The following is a 26475-nucleotide window of genomic DNA, read 5'->3' as shown; positions in this document are numbered from 1 at the left end:
GGTGGAGACACATATCACGAGTATGATAGTATTTTTTTTTCTCTCCCCTCCTCATATGATATAATATCTGGAATAATTATAATAATGAATTATACTGATGATATCAATTATAATGGAAATCTGATGACAGATGTTATTTAATCAAAACTTTCACATTAATTGTAAGATAACCACACAGTAATGAATAGGCTAATTAATTGGATATTTGACACAAGGGTATAATGATGGAATATATTGATGATTAATTATAATAGAAGCTTTCTGGAAGCTGATTATTCAAATGAAATGGGTTGAAACACTTCAGGAGTATAGATAGGATATGTTGTTTTTTTTCCCCTTCTCTCTCCTCTCTAAGATTTATAGTATATGTATCCTGTATCGCGTTCCGGAGTATTGAGTACAGAGGTCTCTACATTAATGTGTAATTGTAAGGGTTGTATGAGTGTGTTCTGTAAGGTTTTTATGAATACAATAACAAAAACCAAAATACCACGTGTAAATATAAATAACGAAAATATAAATACTTCCCACAATGAGAGCAGCTACCAACAAACACTCTTCCTCAAAGTATGTACAACAGCAAAACCAGGGATAATGGAGCGCATACACATGTGGGAAGGAAAACAAATCCAATAGTGCAATATTATTAATAAAAATATATTTATAGTGTATAAGTTACACTCACAAAGGGACTGGATAAAGCAGGCTCATCGAAATGTCAGGCTTCCAGAAATTGAGTGTAGTATTCTATAAAAACAAGCATAAACCAGGATGGTGCAGTATCTTCAATCAACTGATCTTAAAAGATCAAAATAAGGGAACTCTTAGAGGAGCCACAAGAACTATGCACTTTAGGAGGGCAAAGTTTGATCAACTAAGAGAAGCCCTTAACACTGTAAATTGGGAAAATGTCCTCAAAAACAAGAGTACAGACGCTCAATGGGAGATTTTTAAGAATATCTTAAATTCTCACTGTGGAAGGTACATACCGTATGGGAATAAAAGAGTCAGGAACAAGAGAAAACCAATGTGGATAAATAAAAATGTAAAGGGGCAATAAATGGCAAAAAAAAAGGCATTTAAGCTACTAAAACAGGAAGGCAGTGAGGAAGCACTAAAAAGCTATCGGGAAAAAAATAAAATATGTAAAAATCAGATAAAAGCAGCAAAATTGGAGACAGAAAGACTCATTGCCAAAGAGAGTAAAACAAACCCCAAAATGTTCTTTAACTATATAAATAGTAAAAAGGTTAACAATGAAAGCGTTGGCCCCTTAAAAAGTAATGAGGGAGAAGTTATAGACGGGGATCAGGAAAAAGCTAATCTATTAAATATATTCTTCTCTGCTGTATTCACAGAGGAAAATGAAATGCCAGGTAATATACAGCAGGATGAGATAAATGCCCCAGTACATGTCGCCTGTCTAACGCAGGAAGAAGTGCAGTGCCGCCTAAAAAAAATCAAAATAGACAAATCACCAGGTCCAGATGGCATTCACCCCCGCGTTCTAAGGGAGTTAAGTAATGTAATAGACAGACCCCTATTTCTAATATTCAAGGACTCTATAGTGACAGGGTCTGTTCCCCAGGACTGGCGCATAGCAAATGTTGTGCCAATATTCAAAAAGGGGACAAAAAGTGACCCGGGGAATTATAGGCCTGTTAGTTTAACTTCTGTTGTGTGTAAACTGTTTGAGGGTTTCCTAAGAGATGCTATTTTGGAGTATCTCAATGAAAATAAGTGTATGACTCCATATCAGCATGGGTTTACAAGGGATCGGTCCTGTCAAACTAACCTGATCAGCTTTTATGAGGAGGTGAGCTCAAGACTGGATCGGGGTGAATCGCTGGATGTCGTATATCTTGATTTTTCCAAAGCATTTGATACGGTGCCACATAAAAGGCTCGTACATAAAATGAGAATGCTTGGGCTGGGGGAGAATGTGTGTATGTGGGTAAGTAACTGGCTCAGTGATAGGAAACAGAGGGTGGTTATTAATGGTACATACTCTGAGTGGGTGACTGTTGCTAGTGGGGTACCACAGGGGTCAGTTTTGGGTCCTATTCTTTTTAATATGTTTATTAATGACCTTGTAGAGGGATTGCATAGTAAAGTATCAATCTTTGCAGACGATACTAAGCTCTGTAACGTGGTTAACACAATAGAGGACAGCGCACGATTACAAATGGATCTGCATAGGTTGGAGGCTTGGGCTGGGATGTGGCAGATGAGGTTCAACACAGATAAATGTAAGGTTATGCACATGGGGAAGAAAAATCCAGGCTGGGAATATGTATTAAATGGGAAAACACTGGGGACGACTGACATGGAAAAGGACTTAGGAGTTTTAGTTAACAGTAAATTTACCTGTAGCGACCAGTGTCAGGCAGCTGCTGCTAAGGCAAATAAAATCATGGGGTGCATCAAAAGGGGCATAGATGCCCACGACAAGGAAATAATTCTACCCCTGTACAAGTCACTAGTCAGACCACACATGGAATACTGTGTACAGTACTGGGCACCAGTGTACAAGAAAGATATAGTGGAGCTGGAGAGGGTTCAAAGACGGGCAACCAGAGTAATAAGGGGAATGGGAGGACTACAGTACCCAGAAAGATTATCAGAATTGGGGTTATTTAGTTTGGAAAAAAGACGGCTTAGGGGGGACTTAATAACTATGTATAAATATATAAGGGGACAGTACAGAGATCACTCCCAGGACCTATTTATACCCAGGACTGTATCTATAACAAGGGGACATCCTCTACGGCTGGAGGAAAGAAGGTTTCTACACCAGCACAGACGGGGGTTCTTTACAGTAAGAGCGGTGAGATTATGGAACTCTCTGCCAGAGGAAGTGGTGATGGTAAACTCAATAAAAGAGTTCAAAAGGAGCCTGGACGTGTTTCTTGAAAGCAATAATATTACAAGTTATGGATATTAGATTAATAGGGACAGAACGTTGATCCAGGGATTTATTCTGATTGCCATATTTGGAGTCGGGAAGGAATTTTCCCCCTGGTATGGGGCAATTGGCATCTGCTTCATAAGGGTTTTTTGCCTTCCTCTGGATCAACACAGTAGGGACACAATATGTATATAGGTTGAACTTGATGGACTTTGGTCTTTTTTCAACCTTATGAACTATGTTACTATGTTACTAAAATGCACTTACAATTGAGATGTGGCACAACTCAGCACTCAGAGTATTGTGCAAAAGCAAGTAGAAATCAAACATCCGGTATAAGGTAAAAGTGTTTCCAATTTATATCCAATTTCCTTCCCACATGTGTATGCGCTCCATTATCCCTGGTTTTGAGGTTTTTATGAATGAATGGTATATGAATGAGAGTGAATCTGCGTTTTCAATATGGGTAACCATACAAAGTATTAACGATAAATATGACAGGAAAAAGGACAGACCTGATTAAAATTACTACACTGAATGTACAAGGTCTTAATCTCCCACACAAAAGATATTCCTTATATGATTATATAATTAAAGAACATATAGACGTGTGCTGCATCCAGGAAACACATTTGATAAGTAGGGATATATATAGATTAAACAACAAGAAATACTGTGATAGAATATTCATCTCTAATTCAGAAAAAATAGAGTTGCTATTCTGATATCTAATAATATTAAAATGGAGGTCATATATAAACAAAAAGACTTATCCACTAGATATTCGTTTGTAGTTTGTTAATTAGATGGTAGAATATTCTCCATATTAAACATCTACGCGCCAAATAACAAACCGATACATTTTTTTAACGCTACACTACAAAAAATTCAGAAATATATCCAAGGAACATTCATTTGTCTGGGAGACTTTAACCGTGTTATAGATAATGAATGGGATAGCACAAGTACTCGAAAATCAAATAGACATAATCAGATTAGAATATCTAAAGCTTTCCAAGACACGCTAGGAAAAAATGAATTACATGATATATGGAGAACAATGAGACCACTAGACAAAGATTATACCTATTTTTCGCAAAGATGAAGTATTTACACGGATAGACTTAATATTAACTAATGCTAAGTCGCTGAAAGAATGTAATAAAATAACGATAGGGAGTGTAGCATGGTCTGATCATGACCCTGTCTGCCTTGAAATTAATAAAAAGTACAAACTGAGTCTGTATCCTTGGAGGCTTAAGGATGCTTCCCTAATAAGTAAAGATGGTTTAGAATTCATCATACAGAAGACTGCTCAATTCTTCCAGGAAAATCTCACTAATGACACTAGCTTAGGAAATGTATGGGCAGCATACAAATGTGTCATGAGAGGGTACTTAATTAAAAAAGATGCTGATAATAGGGGGAAACGAAATAAAAAATTATCTGACTTATATATCTCTTTGAATAATTTTAAAAGAAAAATTGGAGAAAATCTTAATAATTAAAAAAATATTTTAAATATGATGAAAATAAGATTGATGATCGTCTTATAAGGATAGCAAATTACAACTTAATTAAAATGAAACAAAAATACTATTACACAGGAAACAGAGCAGAGAAACTCCTCACTAATCAATTAAAAAAAGAGCATTAAAAGCAAGAATATATAAAATTAAAAAGGGGAATGATTATGTATTTAACCCTGAAGATATAGGGCGAGTCTTTGGTGAATTCTACTCTAATCTATATAATATACCAGATCAAAATCAAGATATGGGGCAAATTAGACAATATTTATCAGACTCCAAGTTGCCAAAAAATCCCAGAGAATTTAGCAGAGCATCTGGACACTCCTTTTTCAGAGACTGAAGTACATAGGGCGATAAATGCATTAAAAACACACAAAGCTCCAGGTCCGGATAGTTATACAGCACTGTTTTACAAAAAATGTATAAATCAATTGTTATCTTATTTGACCAACATATTTAATGATATTCGTACAACCAAGACATTCCCTAATGGAATGTTGGAAGCAACCATCCTTCCTATCCTTAAAACAGGGAAAGATGAGACGAACATATCAAATTATAGACCAATTTCTCTGATTAATATAGATACAAATATTAATTATGGGAAACTCCATGATCAATTAATATGTAAACAGCAGAGTGGAAGGGGTTATTTATTTCCTGGAAGGGAAGGATGAACGTGATAAGAGCATACATAATTCCCAAATGGTTTTATTTATGACGAATGATACCTATTAAACTTCCCTCCTTGTGGGTCCAAATGTTCCAAAAAAACATTGAAAAGTTAATATGGGCAGACAAAAAGCCAAGAATATCCAAAAAAAGTCCTTTATGCTAGTAAAAATAGGGGAGGATTGAACGTACCATGCTTAGAAAGATATGCCCAGGCTAGTATATTAACTCACATACTGAAGTTACAATATAAAAACAGCTTTAAAGAACTGACAGGAATGGCGAATTTAGAATGCCTATCATGGAGGGGCGTGGTCTGGATGGCAATCTGAGCGGACGTTAGGTGAAGGAGCTCCGCACTAACCCAGACAACTTGCATTCTATCTGCATTCATCTGTGGCATCATGATAGCCCTCTCGCCGTGCACAAGATAGTTCTAGGATGCTGAAGCTGGACTGGCGGAACACGGCTGGAAAGCCCTCAGACGGGGCACATGGCTGGAAAGCCCTCAGGAAGGGCAGAAGTAGTTAGGCAAGCCAGCTTAGAACCATAAAGATGATATCAATACTGAATCAGAATCCAGGGAACAAATTCAAAAGCAAGCAGGGTCACAACGAGTTAATCAGAAACACAATGCTGTTTAGCAGGAGAACTGGGCCAGGCAGTAGGCAGATAAGCTGTATTGCAAAGGCCCAGAATGGAGGAATCAGCAGGTATTTAAGGGTAAGGGCTGCCCCTAGGTAAGCAGATGCAGCTGGTCAGGACATTAGCATATAGGTTAATGATGACTGTTCTGACAGGTGACCTCTAGAGGCTGCAACAGGCATTACAGTGAACAAATACAGAGTCCGTACTGAGAGGCTAGAATTCTGATGGTGTGTGATGGCCTTCTTATGGTGGTAGACAGTAACTCCCATCACTGATGGGATTTATTGTGTACCGACATCAGTGCCTGGTTCAGCATAAAGGGATGGGAGTTATGGTGCCCATCACTATATACTGAGCCAGATACCGATACTGTGGTTCTGGGAATGCGCGGTCACGTGACATTGTGTCTACTCACGTACAGGAGTGACACGTATTTGTGACCTCGGGTGACCCTGCCTGACCTCCTGTGCCTCGTTCTCGGTACCTACAGCCTATCTTAACGTGGTACTTTCATTATTTCTTTACCCTTGGTTAGTTTGAGTCATGCTTTGTGTTGCTGCTCTTTTGAACACGTTAAATCATTGTGACCTAGATTGTTTGACCTGCTGTTAGTCTTCTGATTTGGCTTTATACTGTGATCTCCTGTTACCGACCCGGCTTGTTTGACCTGCTCTTAATCTCCTGATTTGGCTGTTATCTGTGCTCTCCTATTATTGACCCTGCCTCTTTCCAGTCCTTCCCACCTTGGTCTCCTGTGACCCACCTACTCTGCTCTACGGATCCAGCATATTAAATGCATTCAGTGGCATCGCTACAGGGGGCAAGGTTATTCCTTGAGTTAATATGTGGATGAATTGTCTGAATGAGGGAGAGCATGAGTTAATATGTGGATGAATTGTCTGAATGAGGGAGAGCATGAGTTAATATGTGGATGAATTGTCTGAATGAGGGAGAGCATGAGTTAATATGTGGATGAGTTGTCTGAGGGAGAGCATGCGTTAATGTGTGGATGAATTGTCTGAATGAGGGAGAGCATGAGTTAATATGTGGATGAGTTGTCTGAGGGAGAGCATGCGTTAATGTGTGGATGAATTGTCTGAATGAGGGAGAGCATGAGTTAATATGTGGATGAATTGTCTGAATGAGGGAGAGCATGAGTTAACGTGTGGATGAATTGTCTGAATGAAAGTGTGAATTAGTGAGTGACTGTAAAAGTGTTTGTGTGTGCCATAGATGTATAATTGTGGAAGGGCAAAGATGGCACTAGCAAGATGTTTGAGCCTTGGGGGCCACAAGCGGGGTGTATATGGAACAAAGATGGCAAATCTTATGTGTGTTATCTGGGTGCTGGTCAGGTTCTGTGTGGGCAGTGTGGATGCCAGGGCTGGCTTTGGGGTGTGCAACCTGTGAGCTATGCCTGTAATCTAGGGGGGTTTAAATATACCTTTAATGCCGTGTTTTTATGTGAATTCCAATTGATCTGTACCTGCAAACCTGGGTTTGTGTGTTATTCTGTAGATCCATATATATGCTATGTTTCCATACATTATTTGTGTATACCTGCAAATACAGGGTTTGTATGTCTTGTTCAGTTGATTAATACCGGCAATGCTGTTTCCATGTATTTATTTGATCTATACCTGCAATGCTATGTTTCATATATTATATATATACCTGCATATACAGGATTTGTATGTCTGATTCTGTTTATTTGATATATACCTTCAGTGCTGAGATCACATGTGAATTTCTATTGATCTATACATGCAAAGCTGGGTTTGTGTGTTAATGTGTTGATCTATACCTGCTATCAGCAGCGTCTAATTCTATCTATCTATCTATCTATCTATCTATCTATCAGCAGCATTTAATATTTATATATCGGCAGCAGGGTCTAATATTAGGCCCTGAAATCATTTAGTGGAAAAGTTAAGGTATTAGTCATACTAAATTGTGGCTTGTGGAATGATCAAGTATTGTATTGTCCAATAACAAAGTATCATTCCATAGCACATTACTTTTGGCAAAAAAAAAAAAAAATTATATACCGTATTGGCTCGAATATAGGCCGCACTTTTCCCCCCCACTTTAAGTCTTTAAAGTGGGGGTGCGGCCTATATTCGGGGTCTAGCGCCCGACGCCCGGGACATGCAGTCCCGGGCGCCGGGCAGGCAGCGGGGTTAGGATATAGATGCCCTGCAGCAGTGCAGGGGACCTGCATCCTACTCTCTGATACACTCAGACAGCCTCCCCTGCCAGCACTTTCCACGGGGGGGTGCCGGCACGGGAGGTTGTCTAAGCGCATCGTGCGGACGGTCACCAGCTGCGGCGATGCAGGTAAACAGCCTCCACTGCCGGCACGTCTGCACGATGTGCTTTAACAATCTCCCTTGCAGGGAATTCCCAAGGGGGGAGTCCCGGAAGTTGTATAAGCGTATTGCGTAGATGTCCCCCGCCGGCCCCGCAAGACACCCGGGAGTCTGCTCTGGTAAACCGGGGGGGGGCAGAGTGGCAGCATATCTCGGGGGGAGGACAGTGGCAGCATATCTCGGGGGGGAGGAGGAGGACAGTGGCAGCATATGTCGGGGGGGGGCAGTGGCAGAATATCTCGGGGGGGACAGTGGCAGCATATATCAGGGGGGGAGTGGCAGCATATCTCGGGGGGGGACAGAGTGGCAGCATGTTTTTTTGGTGCTTTTTTAAAGAAAAAAAGTTTTCTTTAAAAAAGCACCAAACTTTTAGGGTGCGGCCTATATACGGGGGCGGCCTATATCCGAGCCAATACAATATATATATGTATATATATATATATATATATATATATATATATATATAAAGTTTTTTCAGTGGTATGATTTTGCAATTATGCTGTATCACGGTCAATGTCTGGCACAGTATATTGAGATGGCAGTAATGATGTAAGAAGACATTCAGATAGCATGCAAGAGAGTAAATTAAAATGAATGTGGGAGAGTGAGAGTCAGAGAGAGTGTGTGTTAGGACCCAGCTAGTGGTACAACGCAGAAAGTATGAAATAGAAAAATTACAACTCACCAAGATGTTAGCAGGGGGGGGCAACAAGCAGTAAGCTGAGAGAGCCCAAAAGCAGTCCGGGTCAGGCAATAAATCAGGCAGCAAGGGAATTCCAGATAAAGTCAGAGGGCTGGCACCTGGCAAAGCCCAAAGAGGCAGTCCAGAGGTCGGTAGGTAGGCAGCAGACAAAAATGGCAATCCAGAGGTCAAATCCAAAGAAGCAAGGCAGATACAGGTACAGGTACTGGTACTGGTACTGGTATATCAGAAAGGGTCAGGAACACAGATAAAGGGACACATTGGAAGGTACTGAGTGTCTCTCTGAGCGCAATTTGTAGGGAGTCTGGAGGTCAGGCCCGGGCCGCGGCAGGGGCGGATTGACTTAGGGGCTGATGGAGCTGCAGCTCCAGGCCCCTACCTTAAAATAGGCCCAGTCAGGACCGGACTGACTGGGCCTATGCGGCCTCTACGGCCGCATTAACGCAGGGCATAAGGGGCACCTGCCTGGGTCTGACATCATGCATTAGGTCACAAGCCCCACGTGGGGGCGTGGTACATGGCCACAAGCTCTGCCCCCTTGGCTGGCACCACAGCCTTGTCTTCACCCTGATCCCCCCCCTGCGGGCAGTGGCGTCTCCAGCTTTCATATTTAGGGGGGGCATATGGGGGGCCAGGGACCAAAGTAGGGGGGCCAATTATAAAACGGTACATATACACTATATATATATATATATATATATATATATACACACACACACGTTAGACGTGCATTTTTAACTACATAATATGCACTTATCTCTTTGAAGTAAAGACTGTGATTAAAATATGACAGTTATTTTTCATTCTTTAATATTAGCCCCTGCTGACAATATATATAAATATTAGACCCTGCTGCAGATATATAGAAATATTACACCCTGCTTTCGATATATATTAATATTAACCCCTGCTGCGGATACATACTTAAATTATACCCTGCTGCCGATATACATAGAAATTATACCCTGCTGCCAACATATATTAATATTAGCCCCTACTGCCGATATATATTATTAGTCCCTGCAGCCAATATTTATTGATAATAGGCCCTGCAGCCAATATATATTAATATTAGCCCCTGCTGCCGATATATATAAATATTAGTCCCAGCTTCCGATATATATTAATATTAGCCCCTGCAGCAGATATATATTAATATTAGACCCTGCTGCCAATATATTTGCCACACTGACTGCAGATCAGGGGAAGACAGTGAGAGTCAGTGCAGTGTTCCCTCCTTCTGACTGCACCGTGACATTGAGAGGTCCTCTCCCCTGTAATCATCCCCAGAGTCCCTTTGTCCCCTCATTCACTAAACCATACCGCTCTTTTACTTACACCCTGTAGTTCAGGTATAGATCAAATAAACAACACATGGAAACAGCACATGCAACTGAATGAGATAAAAAAAAACAACTGTATTTGCAGGTATACATAAATAATGTATGGAAACATAGCAGATACAGATCAACAGAATTTGACATACTATTTGACATCCAAACAACTATAAATCATTCTTTTTTATCACATTATTAAAATCCCAAAAATCAAAAAAGTTAAAAGGCCCAAATAAATTAAGGAGATTAGACATAATGGAAACTTCAACAAAACTTTTAGCCATTAATGCATCACAACCATCTTAGCGCTGCGTCACCAAATGAACACCTCATCACAGATAACACAATGCATACATCTGCATATAACTAAGCTGAGTACCACTTGGTCTGTGAAGGCCTGTGAAACCAAAGGGGAATAGCGTCCTGTATAATGAAATCAAGAATTGAGTTTCACAAACTCTGAACCAACATCTAACTTTTAATAATATATTCAGATTGAAATAACACAAAACCTTTACTTTTCCTCTGATTTCTAGGCCTAGAAAGTTTTGTCCTCTGAAGTGACCACAAAATCTGGATAAATAAAAATTACAAAGTTCTATTTAACCCTCTACAGCAAGTAAAGTGCCAGGAAACAGATGACCAAACACATACACCAGGACAGGCTCTACTGCCACATGCACCCCCACATCAGGATGGGATAACCATATAAAATGCCTTCCACATTGCTTTGCTGTTTGTGTGTATTGACCCTTGTGTATTTGTGCCCCCCCAGCCACCCCCCTTTGTGCATTTTTGCAATACACCCTTGTGTATTGATTTATTTGATGCCCCCAGCCAGCCCCCCCCTCCCTTGTGTATTGATTTATTTGATGCCCCCAGCCAGCCCCACCTCCCTTGTGTATTGATTTATTTGATGCCCCCAGCCAGCCCCCTCCCTTGTGTATTAATTTATTTGATGCCCCCAGCCAGCCCCCCTCCCTTGTGTATTGATGCACCAACCCCTTGTACTGGTTAATATAATGACCCATGTGTATTAACCCCCCCCGTTTGTGTATTGATATATGTGACATCCTTCTAACCACCCTGATGTGTAATTATGTCCCCAGCCACCATCTTTTTGTATTACTTAATTTTCCCAATGCAGCCCCCCTTGTTAATGTCCCTCCTTCTGTCACCTCCACTATTTATTTAAAATAAAATACTTTTTTTGCTGGCCTTCATTCTTCCACTGTAATACAGCAGACTGCTCTTCTCCCTCATGCTCTTCTCCCTGTCAGGCAGTGACAAGCAACTGTTCCGTAAGAGCCCGCCCCCTTCAGTCAGTGATTGGCATGCCGGCAATCCATTAAGCAGCCAGCGGAGGCGGTTTTACAGCCGCTTTGAAACTGTCAGCCGCATCGGCTGCAATTGGAGCTTAGTGTTCCGGCACACCGGGTCAATGGTATAGCGTTTCAATTGGGGGGGCACACTGGGGGGCACAGCATAATGTAGGGGGGGCCATGGCCCCCTCTGGCCCCCCCCGGCGACGCCACTGCCTGCGGGGATGCAGGGAACAGGGCATTAGGCATCTGAGGTGGTGATGGAAGCCAGACAGAAGAGGAGAGGAGAGGCACGCTCCCCATGCTCCCACGCTCCCCATGCCGGCGTGACATACTGGGACCGGGTTGTGAGCGCGAGGTATGACTAACAATGTGAGAGAGAGAGTGAGTGAATCTGGGCATCAAACAATTAAGTTTGCTCCTGAATTTAAAATGCCCCCCCGATTTTCATCTGAAACGATTGCCAAAAACAAACTGAAAAATTAGTCTGAGGGTTTTTGGCCCATTTGTACATTTCTATTAGTTGTGTTCGGTTTGCCCTGCCACTTTGGTAATGCTATATTATTTGATACTGATACATGTATAACAAATGATTGTTTTGTAATGACAGCACGTTGTGAAAATTGCTAGTTGAGTGTTTGCTGATAATTCGTAGTAAATATATATATTTAAATAACCCTACAAAGTTTGTCATCTGTTACTGGTTCTAATTTAATTTACACCGTTCAGGTATCAAAATTAATGTTGTATTTTAATGTTATTGATGGTTTTATAATCAAATGCTCTCAACATGCGACTGTGATCATTCATGATGAGCAAAATGGTTACATAGTTACATAGTTATATAGGCTGAAAAAAGACTTGCGTCCATCAAGTTCAGCCTTTCCTATATCTGTTAATTTGTTGCTGTTGATCCAAAAGAAGGCAGAAAAAACCCCGGTTTCGCTCTTTCCAATTTTGCACTAACCAGGGAGAAAATTCCTTCTTGACCCCAAAATGGCAGTCAGATTTCTCCTTGGATCAATAAGCTGTTTCCCCATAATTACAGATTATATCCCTGAATATTATGTTTTTCCAGGTATTCATCCAGTTGCAGTTTAAACGTCTGTACAGACTCCGACAAAACTACCTCTGCAGGCAGAGAATTCCACATCCTTATTGTCCTTACTATAAAAGACCCTTTCCTCTGCTTTAGTCTAAATCTCCTTTCTTCCAGTCCGAACGCATGACCACGTGTCTTATGCATAGTCCTGTTTATGAACAGATTTCCACACAATGGTTTGTATTGTCCCAAAATATATTTATATAATGTTATCATATCCCCTCTGAGGCGTTTTTCTCAACTAAACAGATTTAAATTAGTTAACCTTTCTTCATAACTATAGTGCTCCATTCCTTTTATTCATTTTGTAGCCCGCCTCTGCACCCTTTCTTGTGCTATGATATCCTTCTTTAGAATAGGTGCCCAAAATTGCACAGCATATTCAAGGTGCGGCCTTACCATTGATTTATACAGAGGCAACATTATATATTTATCCCACGACTTGATGCCCCTTTTTATACATGACAATACCTTACTGGCCTTAGCAACCGCAGACTGACATTGCACATTGTTGCCTAGTTTGTTGTCTATAACAATTCCCAAATCCTTCTCATTTGTCGTTACCCCTAATTCACTACCGTTTAGGGTGTAGGTTGCTTGTGCATTCGCTACCCCGAAGTGCATAACTTTACATTTATCTACATTGAATTTCATCTGCCATTTGTGTGCCCAGTCCCCCAGTCTATCTAGATCCCTCTGCAGCACTGTAATATCCTGCTCGCCCTGTATAACTTTACCTAGTTTAGTGTCATCTGCAAACACAGAAACATGACTTTCAACGCCTACTGCCAGGTCATTTATAAATATGTTGAATAAAATTGGTCCCAGAACAGAACCCTGAGGGACACCGCTTACCACTTTTGACCAGCTTGAAAATTTACCATTTATAACAACTCTCTGTTCTCTATCTCTAAGCCAATGTTCTACCCAAGAACAAGAATTTGCATCTAGACCAATTTCCTTCAGTTTGAATACTAACCTATTGTGTGGAACCGTGTCAAACGCCTTGGCAAAATCCAAGTAGATTACATCCACTGCAACACCCTGATCTACACTTCTACTTACTTCTTCATAGAATGCAATTAAATTAGTTTGACAGGACCTATGTTTCATAAAACCATGCAGATTTTTGCTAATAATACTGTTCTTCCCAAGGAATTCTTGAATATTATCCCTAAACAGCCCTTCAAATGCTTTCCCAGCCACGGAAGTTAAGCTCACAGGTCTATAATTTCCGGGCACAGAGTTTGAACCCTTTTTGAAAATAGGAACCACATCTGCCTTCCCCCAATCCTCTGGTACAATTCCTGAAAGAAAAGAATCCCGAAAGATTAGAAACAGAGGTTCACTTATTTCCTGGCTCAGCTCCTTAAGTACTCGTGGGTGAATACCGTCAGGCCCCGGAGCTTTGTTAACATTAATTTTCTTTAGTTGCTGCAGCACCTTGTCCTGAGCCATCCACTCACAGTTTGACTGAAAATTTTTCTCAGTGGTCCTATGTATATCCATTGTCATAGGTTCCTCCTAAAAATAGTCATTTCAAGTTTCTGCTTTTTCCTGGTCCTCCTTAACCAACACTCCCCTCTCTGTTTTTAATGAACCTACGTTTTCATTTTTATTTTTTTTTTAGAATTTACGTACTTAAAGAATTTTTTGGGGTTAGTTTTGCTCTCTTTGGCAATCACCCTCTCATTTTCTAGTTTAGCCCATCTAATCACCTTTTTGCATGCTTTATTGGCTTCCTTATATCTTATGGTTTTTCAAAGATAGGGTTCTGTTTACATTTACCACTACTATTCCTCTTACCAACCATTCTTTATTCAATATGATAATATTAAAACCACCAATGTAAAGTTATTAGAATACATTTTTTAATTTTGGTTTATTGGCTGCTTGAAACAATGTTTTTTCCCCCCCTCATCTCTCCCTTTCCCCATCTCCCCTCCCTACCCCTTTATTTACCCAAAACATTAGTTTTATGCACCTTGAGTACTCATGAACAAAACACTCTTGGTTGACATTCCATGCCACATGCCTATCAATGTTGTTCACTAGGTTATTGTTACTATTTGACAGCTGCTTTATACATATTAATGTTACACCCTGGATTATTGATACTACTTGGCAGCAGTATTATGCCTATCAGTGTTGTACACTGGATTATTGTTATTATCTGACAGCTGCATTATGCTTATCAATGTTCTACACCTGATTATTGTTACTTTCTGACAGCTGTATCCTGCTTGGTTTGTAAACCCAATGCTGTTCTTGACTCCTATAAAAACAAAGAACCTGATTTATGTTATATTTGATTATATCCTCACTGAAATTACTATAATATTTGGTTGTTCTAATTATCATATATAATTTAATTAGATTAATTTAATATAGTGGATATATAAAGATGAGGAAAAAGGAAATGCAAACTCAATATATTCCCATATCCATGACATCATGTTCAGCAAGTAGACATATCTTTTTCTCATTGGCCTAATAAATAATTTGTATTTCTATATCACCATAACTTCAATAATTAGCATTTTGGGTTTACGATGAACTGTTTTCATGTCTCTGGATTTAGGTTAATCTCCTGTTAGCTGCTTTTGGATTTTACTTTTCTATTGATTATTTTTCATAGATTGTCACATCAGAAAAGTCACCTTTTCAGACTGCTCAGTTGATATTCTATTTTAATAATGTTTAGAAAAAAACCTTTAGTGAATCACTGATGTCCTTCATTGGCTTAAAAACAATCGGTGTTACTTAGAAACACCACTTGTTCACTTTTCCGCTTCCTGACAGGTATCTCTTCTTGTTATGGTGCGTAATTTTTTGTGACACTGTGCACTTATTCCCAGGCTTTAAAATGCACATTTAATCTGAGAGGAGCAGAATTTAGATTTTCTTCAGATTGTTTCAAATAGAAATGTGAGGATGATGCATGAAAATGTCTAAGATCTACTTTGAATAATCAATTTACAATATGTACAAGTATTTCCATAATTTCATTTTATATAATGTGAATATTGAAAAATTATTAAATGCTTACCCCTTCTTTCTTTTTATAATGGTATACGGCACATAGGAAATAAAAATCAGCAAAATAATTCCAAAAACTGTGCACATCACCAAGACAGCAACATAGACAGCTTCATCTAATGAGTGACAAAAAAAAATATGTTTCATATGAATTATTTAACTAGCACATCTAAAATGTTAGGTATTCATTCACACACTTTCTTAAAACTCCTTCAATAAAAAATCACCAGAATCACTTTTTTCTTCATGTAGCTTTTTAAATAATAAAAAGCTTGAGGGGAGGATTTTGTTTGCTTGTGTTTTGTTTATATGATGTAAATTAACTAATTAACCATTAACAATGGTAGTTAATGCCTCAGCAACGAACTATAAAAATATAGATTTTACCAGTGAAACTCTGCACATAGAAACAAAGAATTTGATGGCAGAGGGAAAACATTCAGCTCAGTTGTCTACTTAATCAGTCCTTGCTCTTGTCTTAGATTAAGGATAGTTTTGTGCCTAGCATCACAATCATGCTAGGAGGCTGTTCCATTTTTCTAATCAGTGGCGTCTCCAGCTTTCATATTTAGGGGGGCACATGGGGGGCCAGGGACCAAAGTAGGGGGGCCAATTATAAAACGGTACATATACACTATATATATATATATATATATATATATATATATACACACACGTTAGACGTGCATTTTTAACTACATAATATGCACTTATCTCTTTGAAGTAAACACCGTGATTGAAATATGATTTCAAAATAACAGCTAAAGTGACAGTTATTTTTCATTCTTTAATATTAGCCCCTGCTGACAATATATATAAATATTAGACCCTGCTGCAGATATATAGAAATATTACACCCTGCTTCCGATATATATTAATATTAACCCCTGCTGCGGATATATATTAATATTAGCCCCTGCTGCGGATACATACTTATATTATACCCTGCTGCCGATATACATAGAAATTATACCCTGCTGCCAACATATATTAATATTAGCCCCTACTGCCGATATATATTATTAGCCCCTGCAGCCAATATTTATTGATAATAGGCCCTGCAGCCAATATATATTAATATTAGCCCCTGCTGCCGATATATATAAATATTAGTCCCAGCTTCCGATATATATTAATATTAGCCCCTGCAGCCAATATATATTAATATTAGACCCTGCTGCCAATATATTTGCCACACTGACTGCAGATCAGGGGAAGACAGTGAGAGTCAGTGCAGTGTTCCCTCCTTCTGACTGCACCGTGACATTGAGAGGTCCTCTCCCCTGTAATCATCCCCAGAGTCCCTTTGTCCCCTCATTCACTAAACCATACCGCTCTTTTACTTACACCCTGTAGTTCAGGTATAGATCAAATAAACAACACATGGAAACAGCACATGCAACTGAATGAGATAAAAAAAAAACTGTATTTGCAGGTATACATAAATAATGTATGGAAACATAGCAGATACAGATCAACAGAATTTGACACACTATTTGACATCCAAACAACTATAAATCATTCTTTTTTATCACATTATTAAAATCCCAGAAATCAAAAAAGTTAAAAGGCCCAAATAAATTAAGGAGATTAGACATAATGGAAACTTCAACAAAACTTTTAGCCATTAATGCTGCGCTGCGTCACCAAATGAACACCTCATCACAGATAACACAATGCATACAGCTGCATATAACTAAGCTGAGTACCACTTGGTCTGTGAAGGCCTGTGAAACCAAAGGGGAATAGCGTCCTGTATACTGTAATCAAGAATTGAGTTTCACAAACTCTGAACCAACATCTAACTTTTAATAATATATTCAGATTGAAATAACACAAAACCTTTACTTTTCCTCTGATTTCTAGGCCTAGAAAGTTTTGTCCTCTGAAGTGACCACAAAATCTGGATAAATAAAAATTACAAAGTTCTATTTAACCCTCTACAGCAAGTAAAGTGCCAGGAAACAGATGACCAAACTCATATCAGGACAGGCTCTGCCACACTGACACCCAAACACATACACCAGGACAGGCTCTGCTGCCACATGGACCCCCACATCAGGATGGGATAACCATATAAAATGCCTTCCACATTGCTTTGCTGTTTGTGTGTATTGACCCTTGTGTATTTGTGCCCCTCCAGCCACCCCCCTTTGTGCATTTTTGCAATACACCCTTGTGTATTGATTTATTTGATGCCCCCAGCCAGCCCCCCCTCCCTTGTGTATTGATTTATTTGATGCCCCCAGCCAGCCCCCTCCCTTGTGTATTGATTTATTTGATGCCCCCAGCCAGCCCCCCTCCCTTGTGTATTGATGCACCAACCCTTTGTACTGGTTAATATAATGGCCCCCATACCCATGTGTATTAACCCCCCCCGTTTGTGTATTGATATATGTGACATCCTTCTAACCACCCTGATGTGTAATTATGTCCCCAGCCACCATCTTTTTGTATTATTTAATTTTCCCAATGCAGCCCCCCCTTGTTAATGTCCCTCCTTCTGTCACCTCCACTATTTATTTAAAATAAAATACTTTTTTTGCTGGCCTTCATTCTTCCACTGTAACACAGCAGACTGCTCTTCTCCCTCATGCTCTTCTCCCTGTCAGGCAGTGACAAGCAACTGTTCCGTAAGAGCCCGCCCCCTTCAAAGGGGCGGGATGAAGAGCCTCAGTCAGTGATTGGCATGCCGGCAATCCATTAAGCAGCCAGCGGGGGCGGTTTTACAGCCGCTTTGAAACTGTCAGCCGCATCGGCTGCATTTGGAGCTTAGTGTTCCATCACACCGGGTCAATAGTATAGCGTTTCAATTGGGGGGGCACACTGGGGGGCACAGCATAATGTAGGGGGGCCATGGCCCCCTCTGGCCCCCCCCTGGCGACGCCACTGTTTCTAATACTCTTAGTAAAGTAAGACTTCTTTACATTACATCTGAACCTTTAGTTTTAGACTATGACCTTGTTCTCCATCACATCTCCTATCACATCTTCTTTCCTCCAAGCTATACATATCGATATCCCTTAGTATCGCTTGATAATTTACTGTAAACCATTTATCATTTTACTAGCCATCTGAATTATCTCCAATATCCTTCTGGAGATGAAGTCTTCCAAACTGTACACAATACTTTATGTGAGGTCTGAATAGAGATCTCCAAAGTGGCATAACCATGTACCTCTTCCTACTACTAATGCCTCTAGCTATACATCCCAGCACCATGCTTGCTTTTTTTGGAACTTTATTGCATTGCATGCTTACCTTTGAATTCTTATTTTGGCAGTGTGAGGTATGTAGTTTTAATAATATTAATAAAATGTGTATTTAAATAGTTATTTTGTTCTTGCCCATTTTTTCAAACTAATTAGATTAAGCATACTTTTATTACTTTCCAACTATTCGTGATACTTACTTTTCTGGTTATTGGACTGGTCTTGTTCAGATTCAACATTATCTTCAGGATGTATAAGCATATCCTGTGTAAATTTAAGAGACCCATTGTGGGGTTCAGGAATAACCCCAAGAAGTCTGCACATCAAAGGATATATGTGAATGCTGTCGAAAGGTTCAGTGACATAATTATTTTTAAAATCTGGCCCAAATGCACGAAATATCATCTTCATATCCATTTCATTGTTATCAAATCCATGATCTCCCTTATTTACATATAAGATCACTCTCTGTAATGGAGTAAAAAAAACCATTTGCTGTGGAAACAGTTATGCAAAAAATAACATTTTGCAAATACTCTGGTTCAAATGTACAAGAGATTACATATAAAAAAGACTCTATGGCAAAGTTTAAAAAAATGTTTTGTTCACCATAATAAAAAATGTAATGTTCCTGCTGATTAAGCTATTCCATTTGATACTATGAGGATAGGACCACTTGTAAGCAATGCACCAGAATCCTGTTTTTAAGCATAACTCATATGGTATGTAGCTAGTAGCCATTCCTTCCTTCAATCAAATAGAGAGGGATTTTTTTTACACAAGTTCAATACAATTTTGAACAGCTGAAGGGAGAGTACGTTGGGCATCTGTGCGCTTATCACATAGGAAAAGGATCTGGCATGAGAAACAGTTATAGGGCTATATTTTTTTTTCTTGAAACCAGGATACATCAAAGCAGTGCTTCTAGGGAGACAATATGCTGCTGCAGAAAGACAGCTGAGATCCCCCTCGAATCGAAGGCTCATGTATTTAATTGTCTATCATTAAAAAGGAAAGCAATGAACATTTACAGTTCAATGTGATTGCTTCCGCTAAAGATAAGAGAGTACTAATGAATGGTCACAGAGCGTGAACTTCCCAAGATATTTAAAAAAGCAAAAAAATATAAAATTTGCTGGCTTTAGGCAGTGATTGTTCTAAACACCAGGGGTGAGTGTAGTGTGCCTAGGGCACTCTAAACTCCCAATCCTCAAAAAAAAAATTTAAATAATGGAATGGAACAACTAATCAAAAAATAGACAAGATGAGCTTTTGTAAAATAAGAATGATGAGGGTGATTTAATGCTTTCAAAGTGTCACATACCTGGCCCGGCAGCCGCCGAGAAGAAGGGGAAGACCTCCCACCGTGCCGCGGCAACCGCAGCCGCCACGGAGAAGAGGGAGACCCCCCACCGTACCGCAGCGGCTGCAACCGCCGCGGAGAAGAGGGAGACCTCCCGCCTCTACACGGCAGCCGCCGCGGAAGAGGGGGAGACCTCCCGCCTTGCCGCGGGAGCCGCAACCGCCGCAAGGAGGAGGGAGACCTCCCGCCTCTCCGAGACAGCCTCAGCCGCCGCGAGGGAGGGGAAGACCTCGCGGCTCCACGCGTCGGTCGTCCTGTGTTGGAGTCAGGTCCGGTCCTGCTGCGTGCACGCGGTCCGCTGCACGCCACCTGGTGGCGCCAGCCGGTACTATGGCTTCTTTTAGAGTTTTACGTTCTGCCAATCCCAAGATGGCCGCGAACCGGAAGTGACGTAACGGCACTTTGAATTTTTGGCGGGAATTCAGTAATTGATGCCTGGACTTCCTCTGCTTATTTAAGAGCCTCAGAAACACTCCAGCCTTGCCTTCTGATGGTTGTACCTATCTCGTATAGTGTCTGCTCAGTACGCGTTCCTGTTGATTTCCCGTTACCGACCCGGCTTGTTCCTGATACTGATTCCTGGCGTTTGACTCTGGCTTTCCTCACGTTTATCCTGACTTCTGGCTTCCTGACCTCGGCTTACCCTGCTACGATCCTGACTTCTGGCTTCCTGACCTCGGCTTGCTCATTGGCTATTCTATACTGGACTCTGGTTCTCTGTCTATTGGACTTGCACACGCTGCTCTACCTGATTACAGGTTCTACCATACGCTGTGCGTGACACAAAGTAGACATGTTAATAGTTTATTTGTGTCATTTAACAAAATGTAAAACAAGTGAATAGAAGAAAAATCTAAACTAACGCAATACTTGGTGTGACTCCCCTTTGCTTTGAATGAATGAGTGAGTGAATTAATGTATTAGTGTTTTGGGGTAGAAATGGGGCAGGCTGTTAAGGGGGCATATGTGCACAGGCAGGCTGTTTTATGGGCCGAGGTGGCAGAGGCAGACTGTTTAAGTGATAGAAGTGGTACAGGCAGGCTGTTTAGGGGTAGAGGTGGCACAGGCAGGCTGTTTGTGGGACAGAGATGGAACAGACAGGCTGTTTTGTGGCACAGACAAGCTGTTTGGGGACAAAGATGGCACTGACAAGCTGCTTGGGGCAGAGATGGCACGTACATGTTTGGGGGACAGATGGCGCAAACAAGCTGTTTGGGTGCGAATGTGGCACAGACAAGCTGTTTGGGGGCAATGGTGGCACTGTTGGGCATGTTGCTTGTGAAGTTGGGGTGCCCCAGGGCAATTTTCCCACCAGGGCCCTGTGGTTTCTAGTAACAGTGGTATGTGGGCACATGAGCTCGACCATGCAATCAAATATATAGGGCTTGTTTCCACATCAAGGTTATGGCTTTTTCGCTCCAAGTCTTCTAACCAGACTTCTCCAGACAATAGATGGGTATACCAGGGTTCCACAGTTTTTTGCCAGTGCACAGATGATGGTATTGCTAGACATCTCCTGATTGCAAAGTGAAGTAAGTATGGTGTATCCATCATCTGCTGCGATGTGACCACAGGGTCTTTGGTCCTCAACATTGCCCGTTTATTTGTGCATCTTCAAAAAAAAAAAAAGCTTTGACAGAACATCTGGAAACCCCTCTCTGTCTTAATTTCTGCCTGGGAGAGGCCTTACTGGTGCTGTGCTCGGTCTTGCCATGGTGTATGACTTTTGACATTAAACTGTGTTCGACAACCTCCCCTTGTGAGTTTGGTTGTTCCTTATGCAGTTTTATACATCCTACACAGCTGTTACTGTTTCAGTTAACAATTGTGTTTCTATATATTAAAATCTACATATTAAATTTATGATAATTAGCGCCTGTTTTGTATTATTGTTTAATCATACACTTGACTATATGCCTACAAAATCCCTGAGTTTGTGAAAGTGTATCTAGAAGAATTGATGCTGTTTTAAAGACAAAGTATGGTCACACCAAATATTGATTTTATTTATGGCCCATTTGCACGTCTATTTATAAACTACTTTAACATGCATTCTTTATTTCAAAAACTGACAGACACACAAGACTCTCCCTTTAAGTGCACTGTTAATTAATACTGTGTGTCAACTCAAGCCGTCTATATTTGAGTTGAGAACCCATGGAAATCAATGCCATGTCTTAGAGAACATATGTTTTATACTTACCCCATTTACGCTATAGCCAAGATCACCATAAACCAAAATAGGTAATATTCGATTATGTTTAGAATAATGGAAATCTTCAGGAAATTCATTTTTTCGGTATACATTCAAATGAGGATGTACATTCTTAAGTTTATGATATACCTCTTGTTCCATGCCTTCCTTTGGCAAAATCATGCCAAAACCACCATAGTCCAGTATATCAAATTTCACCAAGTCTTTAAAATTTATGTATTTAGACAACATAATTTCTTCTACATCAGGGTCTTTTTTCACAGTGGTCATTCCATGATCTGATGTAATTATTACATTTAATTTTTTCTTTAGGTTGTTAGATTCAATTGAGTCTAGTAGGTATCCTATAGTTCTATCAATTTGTTTAATAATAATTCTTCTCTTTTCAGTTTCTGGTCCTACTAAATGCCCTACTTTGTCTGGTTCCCCATAGTAGAGGGTTACGAAATCTAAATGTTCTTCAGTAAGCCATTTCATTACTATGTCTATGTTCTCTCTCCATTCATTCTCATCGCTATCAGGATGATTAGGGGCTTCCACTAAGAATTTATGCACTGATTTTCCACTGTAATTTGCACCTCCACCTGGATAATGAAAGGAACCGGCCTTCAAACCCTAAAAAGACAGAAATAAATTGTTAGTTCCCTTAATTTTAATTTAATTTTGTTTAAAGGTGCTGTTCCATAAAATATTGTAAAGTTATAAAAACATTATTTACCAGGTAAATGTTGCTTCATGTAAAGAGGAAGGGAAAACATATATGCTTTGCTTATTTTTCTCATTAATGCTCCTCGTCATCTAAACATCACTTTAAGCTTTAGTAAAAAGAAAACCCTCTTAAGCACATTCTTATTATTCAGTCCTGTCCCTTCCCTCTTTGTTGCCCAACTTCACTATAGGGTCGCTTCCTTTTACTGAGCCACTTCCTGGACAATCTTTGATAGCTTACTTTCAGGGCGTGAATGTAAGAAAAAAATCCTTACTAGTTTTGCTCATTAGATAGACAAAAAGAAAAAATGAAAGACAATTGATACCAGGGAAGAACACAAGCAATCATGCTGTTTAGTTGCTCCACTCCAGGAATCCATACATCATTAAAAACACAGGCAATTATTGCTACGGTTGACTTTGGCAGTTATTGATGGCTGTATGAGAATTGTCTATATTCTCCTGATGGAAAACTCCGGTGACTGCTTTCCAAAAATATTTACTTTTATGGGAACATGTTCTCCTGGGGACTGCTAAGTTGCTTCATAGATAGCATAGGCCTAGCAATACAATATGATCCAATCTACAGACATGTTCCAACTTGTGACCTGTAATGTACAGACAGCCAAAAAACATATGCATGTGGGGGTATTTATGTAATCCAGGAATGGTTACAAAGTTGGTACTGGGAAGCTGTTTGGGGACTAAGACAACACTGGTAAGCTATTTGGGGACACAAATGACACTGTTTACCTGCTTTGGGACAAAAATGCCAGAGAGTGCACAAAGATGGCAGATACAATCTGGGCACAAAGATAGCACTGGAAAGCTGTTTGGGCACCAATATTGCACTAAGAAGCTGTTTGGGCACAAATATGTCACTGCTTAACTGATTGGGGCAAAAAAATAGTATGGTTGGGCAATTTTCTTGACAAATCTGACAAGCTGTTTGGGCACAAATATGGTAGTTACAAGCTGCTTGAGGACAAAGATGGTGCTTTTGAGACAGACTTTCAATGTGAGCATGCTGCACTTTATTTTAAACATTAAAACTATTGTATACCTTACCTTTTGCCTCTCCATTCGCATCCTTCTTATCGTTATACTACCGTGTGGACAGATATCCGTTTGGGATAGAGATCCAGAGGGAACCTCCAAAAGCAACTCGAAAACAGAGCCGGAATCTCCTGTGCTGTGTTCGAAAAAGTCAGAGCAAACTGTATTGCTCAAGTTTATGTGAGTACGATACCACTTAGGGTAAACACTTGAGATATATTTATTTTATGGGAAGCACTATGATTTCTGTTTGTTTTTTACTCTTCACATGTTAATATGTCTTTGTGACACAACGGATGGAGGTCCAATTTGACAACTGAGAGAAATATAAGTATTATTTTAATTTTCTTGTGACACATATTTTGTGTTGTTGGTGGTAAAATGAATTGTCACTTTATAAGTTTAAAGTTTATTTTCTTGTGCAACACTTTACTTTTCATTATTGTTTGTGGTATCTGGGGCTATACTTCAAGTGTCTGCAGCACTAACTGTAACATTTATTCACTATATATTTTGTTTACATCAATTGTAATATTTTTTTAGCACCTGATCGTTATTTTAATTATTAAAATATGCCATTATTAAGCTGTTTGTGGACTGCTACCTGTGCACAGTGTTATGATGGAGTCCTTTTTTTTCATTCCGAAGGAACGTAGAACAGAATACAGTTCCGGCAAAACGTAGGTGAAGATGAAGACACGTCTTCGTTTTTGCAGCGCAGCCGCCAAAATTTCAAACAGGAGTGAGCTGATCATCGTCTGTCCAATCAGCTCGCTCTTGTGGCGTCACGCTAAGGGTCTTGTACAATGCCTGTGCTGTTGTTTTTTTTAATTCTGAAACCGCCTTTATAAGACCAGAGCTTGCCTGAGAGATCCATTCATTTTTCGCTATGACTGCTTTGGCAACACTGCTATGCTGCATCCGAGCGTTGCAGAGAGGGAGATAGTTCTGTTCTGTGTGAGACTGGAAAGCCTCAGGCTGCCATTTCTCACAGTGTATTCTTCCTTACTTCGGTTCTACTGAATTCATAATTTTATTAATGTAGTCATTTTTTAATTTAATTTTTTTTCAGTGCTTCTATCTGTCATCAACTGTGTAGTGCTGTTGAGTTGACAGTGCACCCAGTGCCTCACTGGCACTGGGGTGCCCTTGCCCTGGGCTGGCACTGCCTACTGCCTGCCCTGTCTTCACTTAGATAAATTAAATAATAGAATTTATAAATAATAATTTAATAGAATATATAATAATTTAATACATTATAATATTATATATATTTGTCAGTCATATATATATACACTATAGTATACTAGTGTAGAGTGTACTGTAGACATTCAAGACATCTACTAGTGTCTAATCTAAAATCAGTAATATCAATAATTCTATAATTCTTTCTTATCTTAATAGTTAATTAAATTAGCTATAAATAAAAGTAATAATATTAATTAATTACTACTAGCGTATAGTTCAGCTAATCTTATTAGTACTGGTGCTGCAGCTCTATAGTTTGTGCTTTGTTTTAGCAACAGCAAGAGACCAAGTCAATTTTTCTTAATTAATAATCTTTCATTTTATTTCATTTGTTTTGCTCACCTCAGTCCATCAGTGAAGTGAACTTGTTGGGCTAGTGAGTGCAGCCGCATAAGTGCTGTGTTTTTTTTTGATCAGCAAGCAGTGACGTTAACTGTTTTGCAAAGATTTTCTCATTTATTTTACATTTTATTTCAATCTACTAGTGTCTAATCTAAAATCAGTAATATTATATAATTCATTTTAGCTAGCTTAATAATGAATTAGCTATAAATAAAATTAATGACTACTAGCTTATAGTTCAGCTAATCTTATTAGTACTGGTGCTGCAGCTCTTTAGTGTGTGCTTTGTTTTAGCAACAGCAAGAGACCAAGTCAATTTTTCTTAATAATATTTAATTTGATTTCATTTGTTTTGCTCACCTCAGTCCATCAGTGAAGTGAATTTATTGGGCTAGTGAGTGCAGCCGCATAAGTGCTGTGTTTTTTGTTCAGCAAGCAGTGAAGCTAACTGTTTTGCTGTGACATTTTATTTTCTAATTTCTTTTCAAGAAAGATTGACTGTGTGACGACAACAACTAAGCAAAGCTTCAAGGTACTAGCTGTAGTACTAAAATAATTCTAATCATTAATCTTAATCTATAATATATTATATAACATAATATAAATTCTAATTCATAATCTATATTCTTCTATCTATAATCCATAATATAAGTATTCTTCTAATCTATATTATATAACATAAATTCTAATTCATAATCT

The 26475-nt window shown here is 39.5% G+C and overlaps 1 protein-coding gene across 1 annotated transcript; it reads right to left on the bottom strand.

Annotated features, from left to right (window-relative positions):
* Nucleotides 1-19027: 19027 nt before the first annotated feature.
* Nucleotides 19028-22899, bottom strand: LOC149275161 (ectonucleotide pyrophosphatase/phosphodiesterase family member 7-like). The gene is made up of 2 exons (XM_089504935.1): nt 22411-22899; nt 19028-19312 (listed from the first exon to the last, which is right to left on the bottom strand). Exons 1-2 carry the CDS (start codon nt 22897-22899, stop codon nt 19028-19030), a joined length of 774 nt encoding a protein of 257 aa, XP_089361061.1.
* Nucleotides 22900-26475: the final 3576 nt, after the last annotated feature.

The sequence above is a fragment of the Sceloporus occidentalis genome, unplaced genomic scaffold (assembly GCF_023333645.1).
Source record: "Sceloporus occidentalis isolate IW3139 unplaced genomic scaffold, rSceOcc1.0.p SCAF_297, whole genome shotgun sequence".
In the NCBI taxonomy this organism is placed as follows: Eukaryota; Metazoa; Chordata; class Lepidosauria; order Squamata; family Phrynosomatidae; genus Sceloporus; species Sceloporus occidentalis.
The sequence above is the reverse complement of the archived record's forward strand: the minus strand, read 5'-3'. Positions and strand labels throughout refer to the sequence as shown.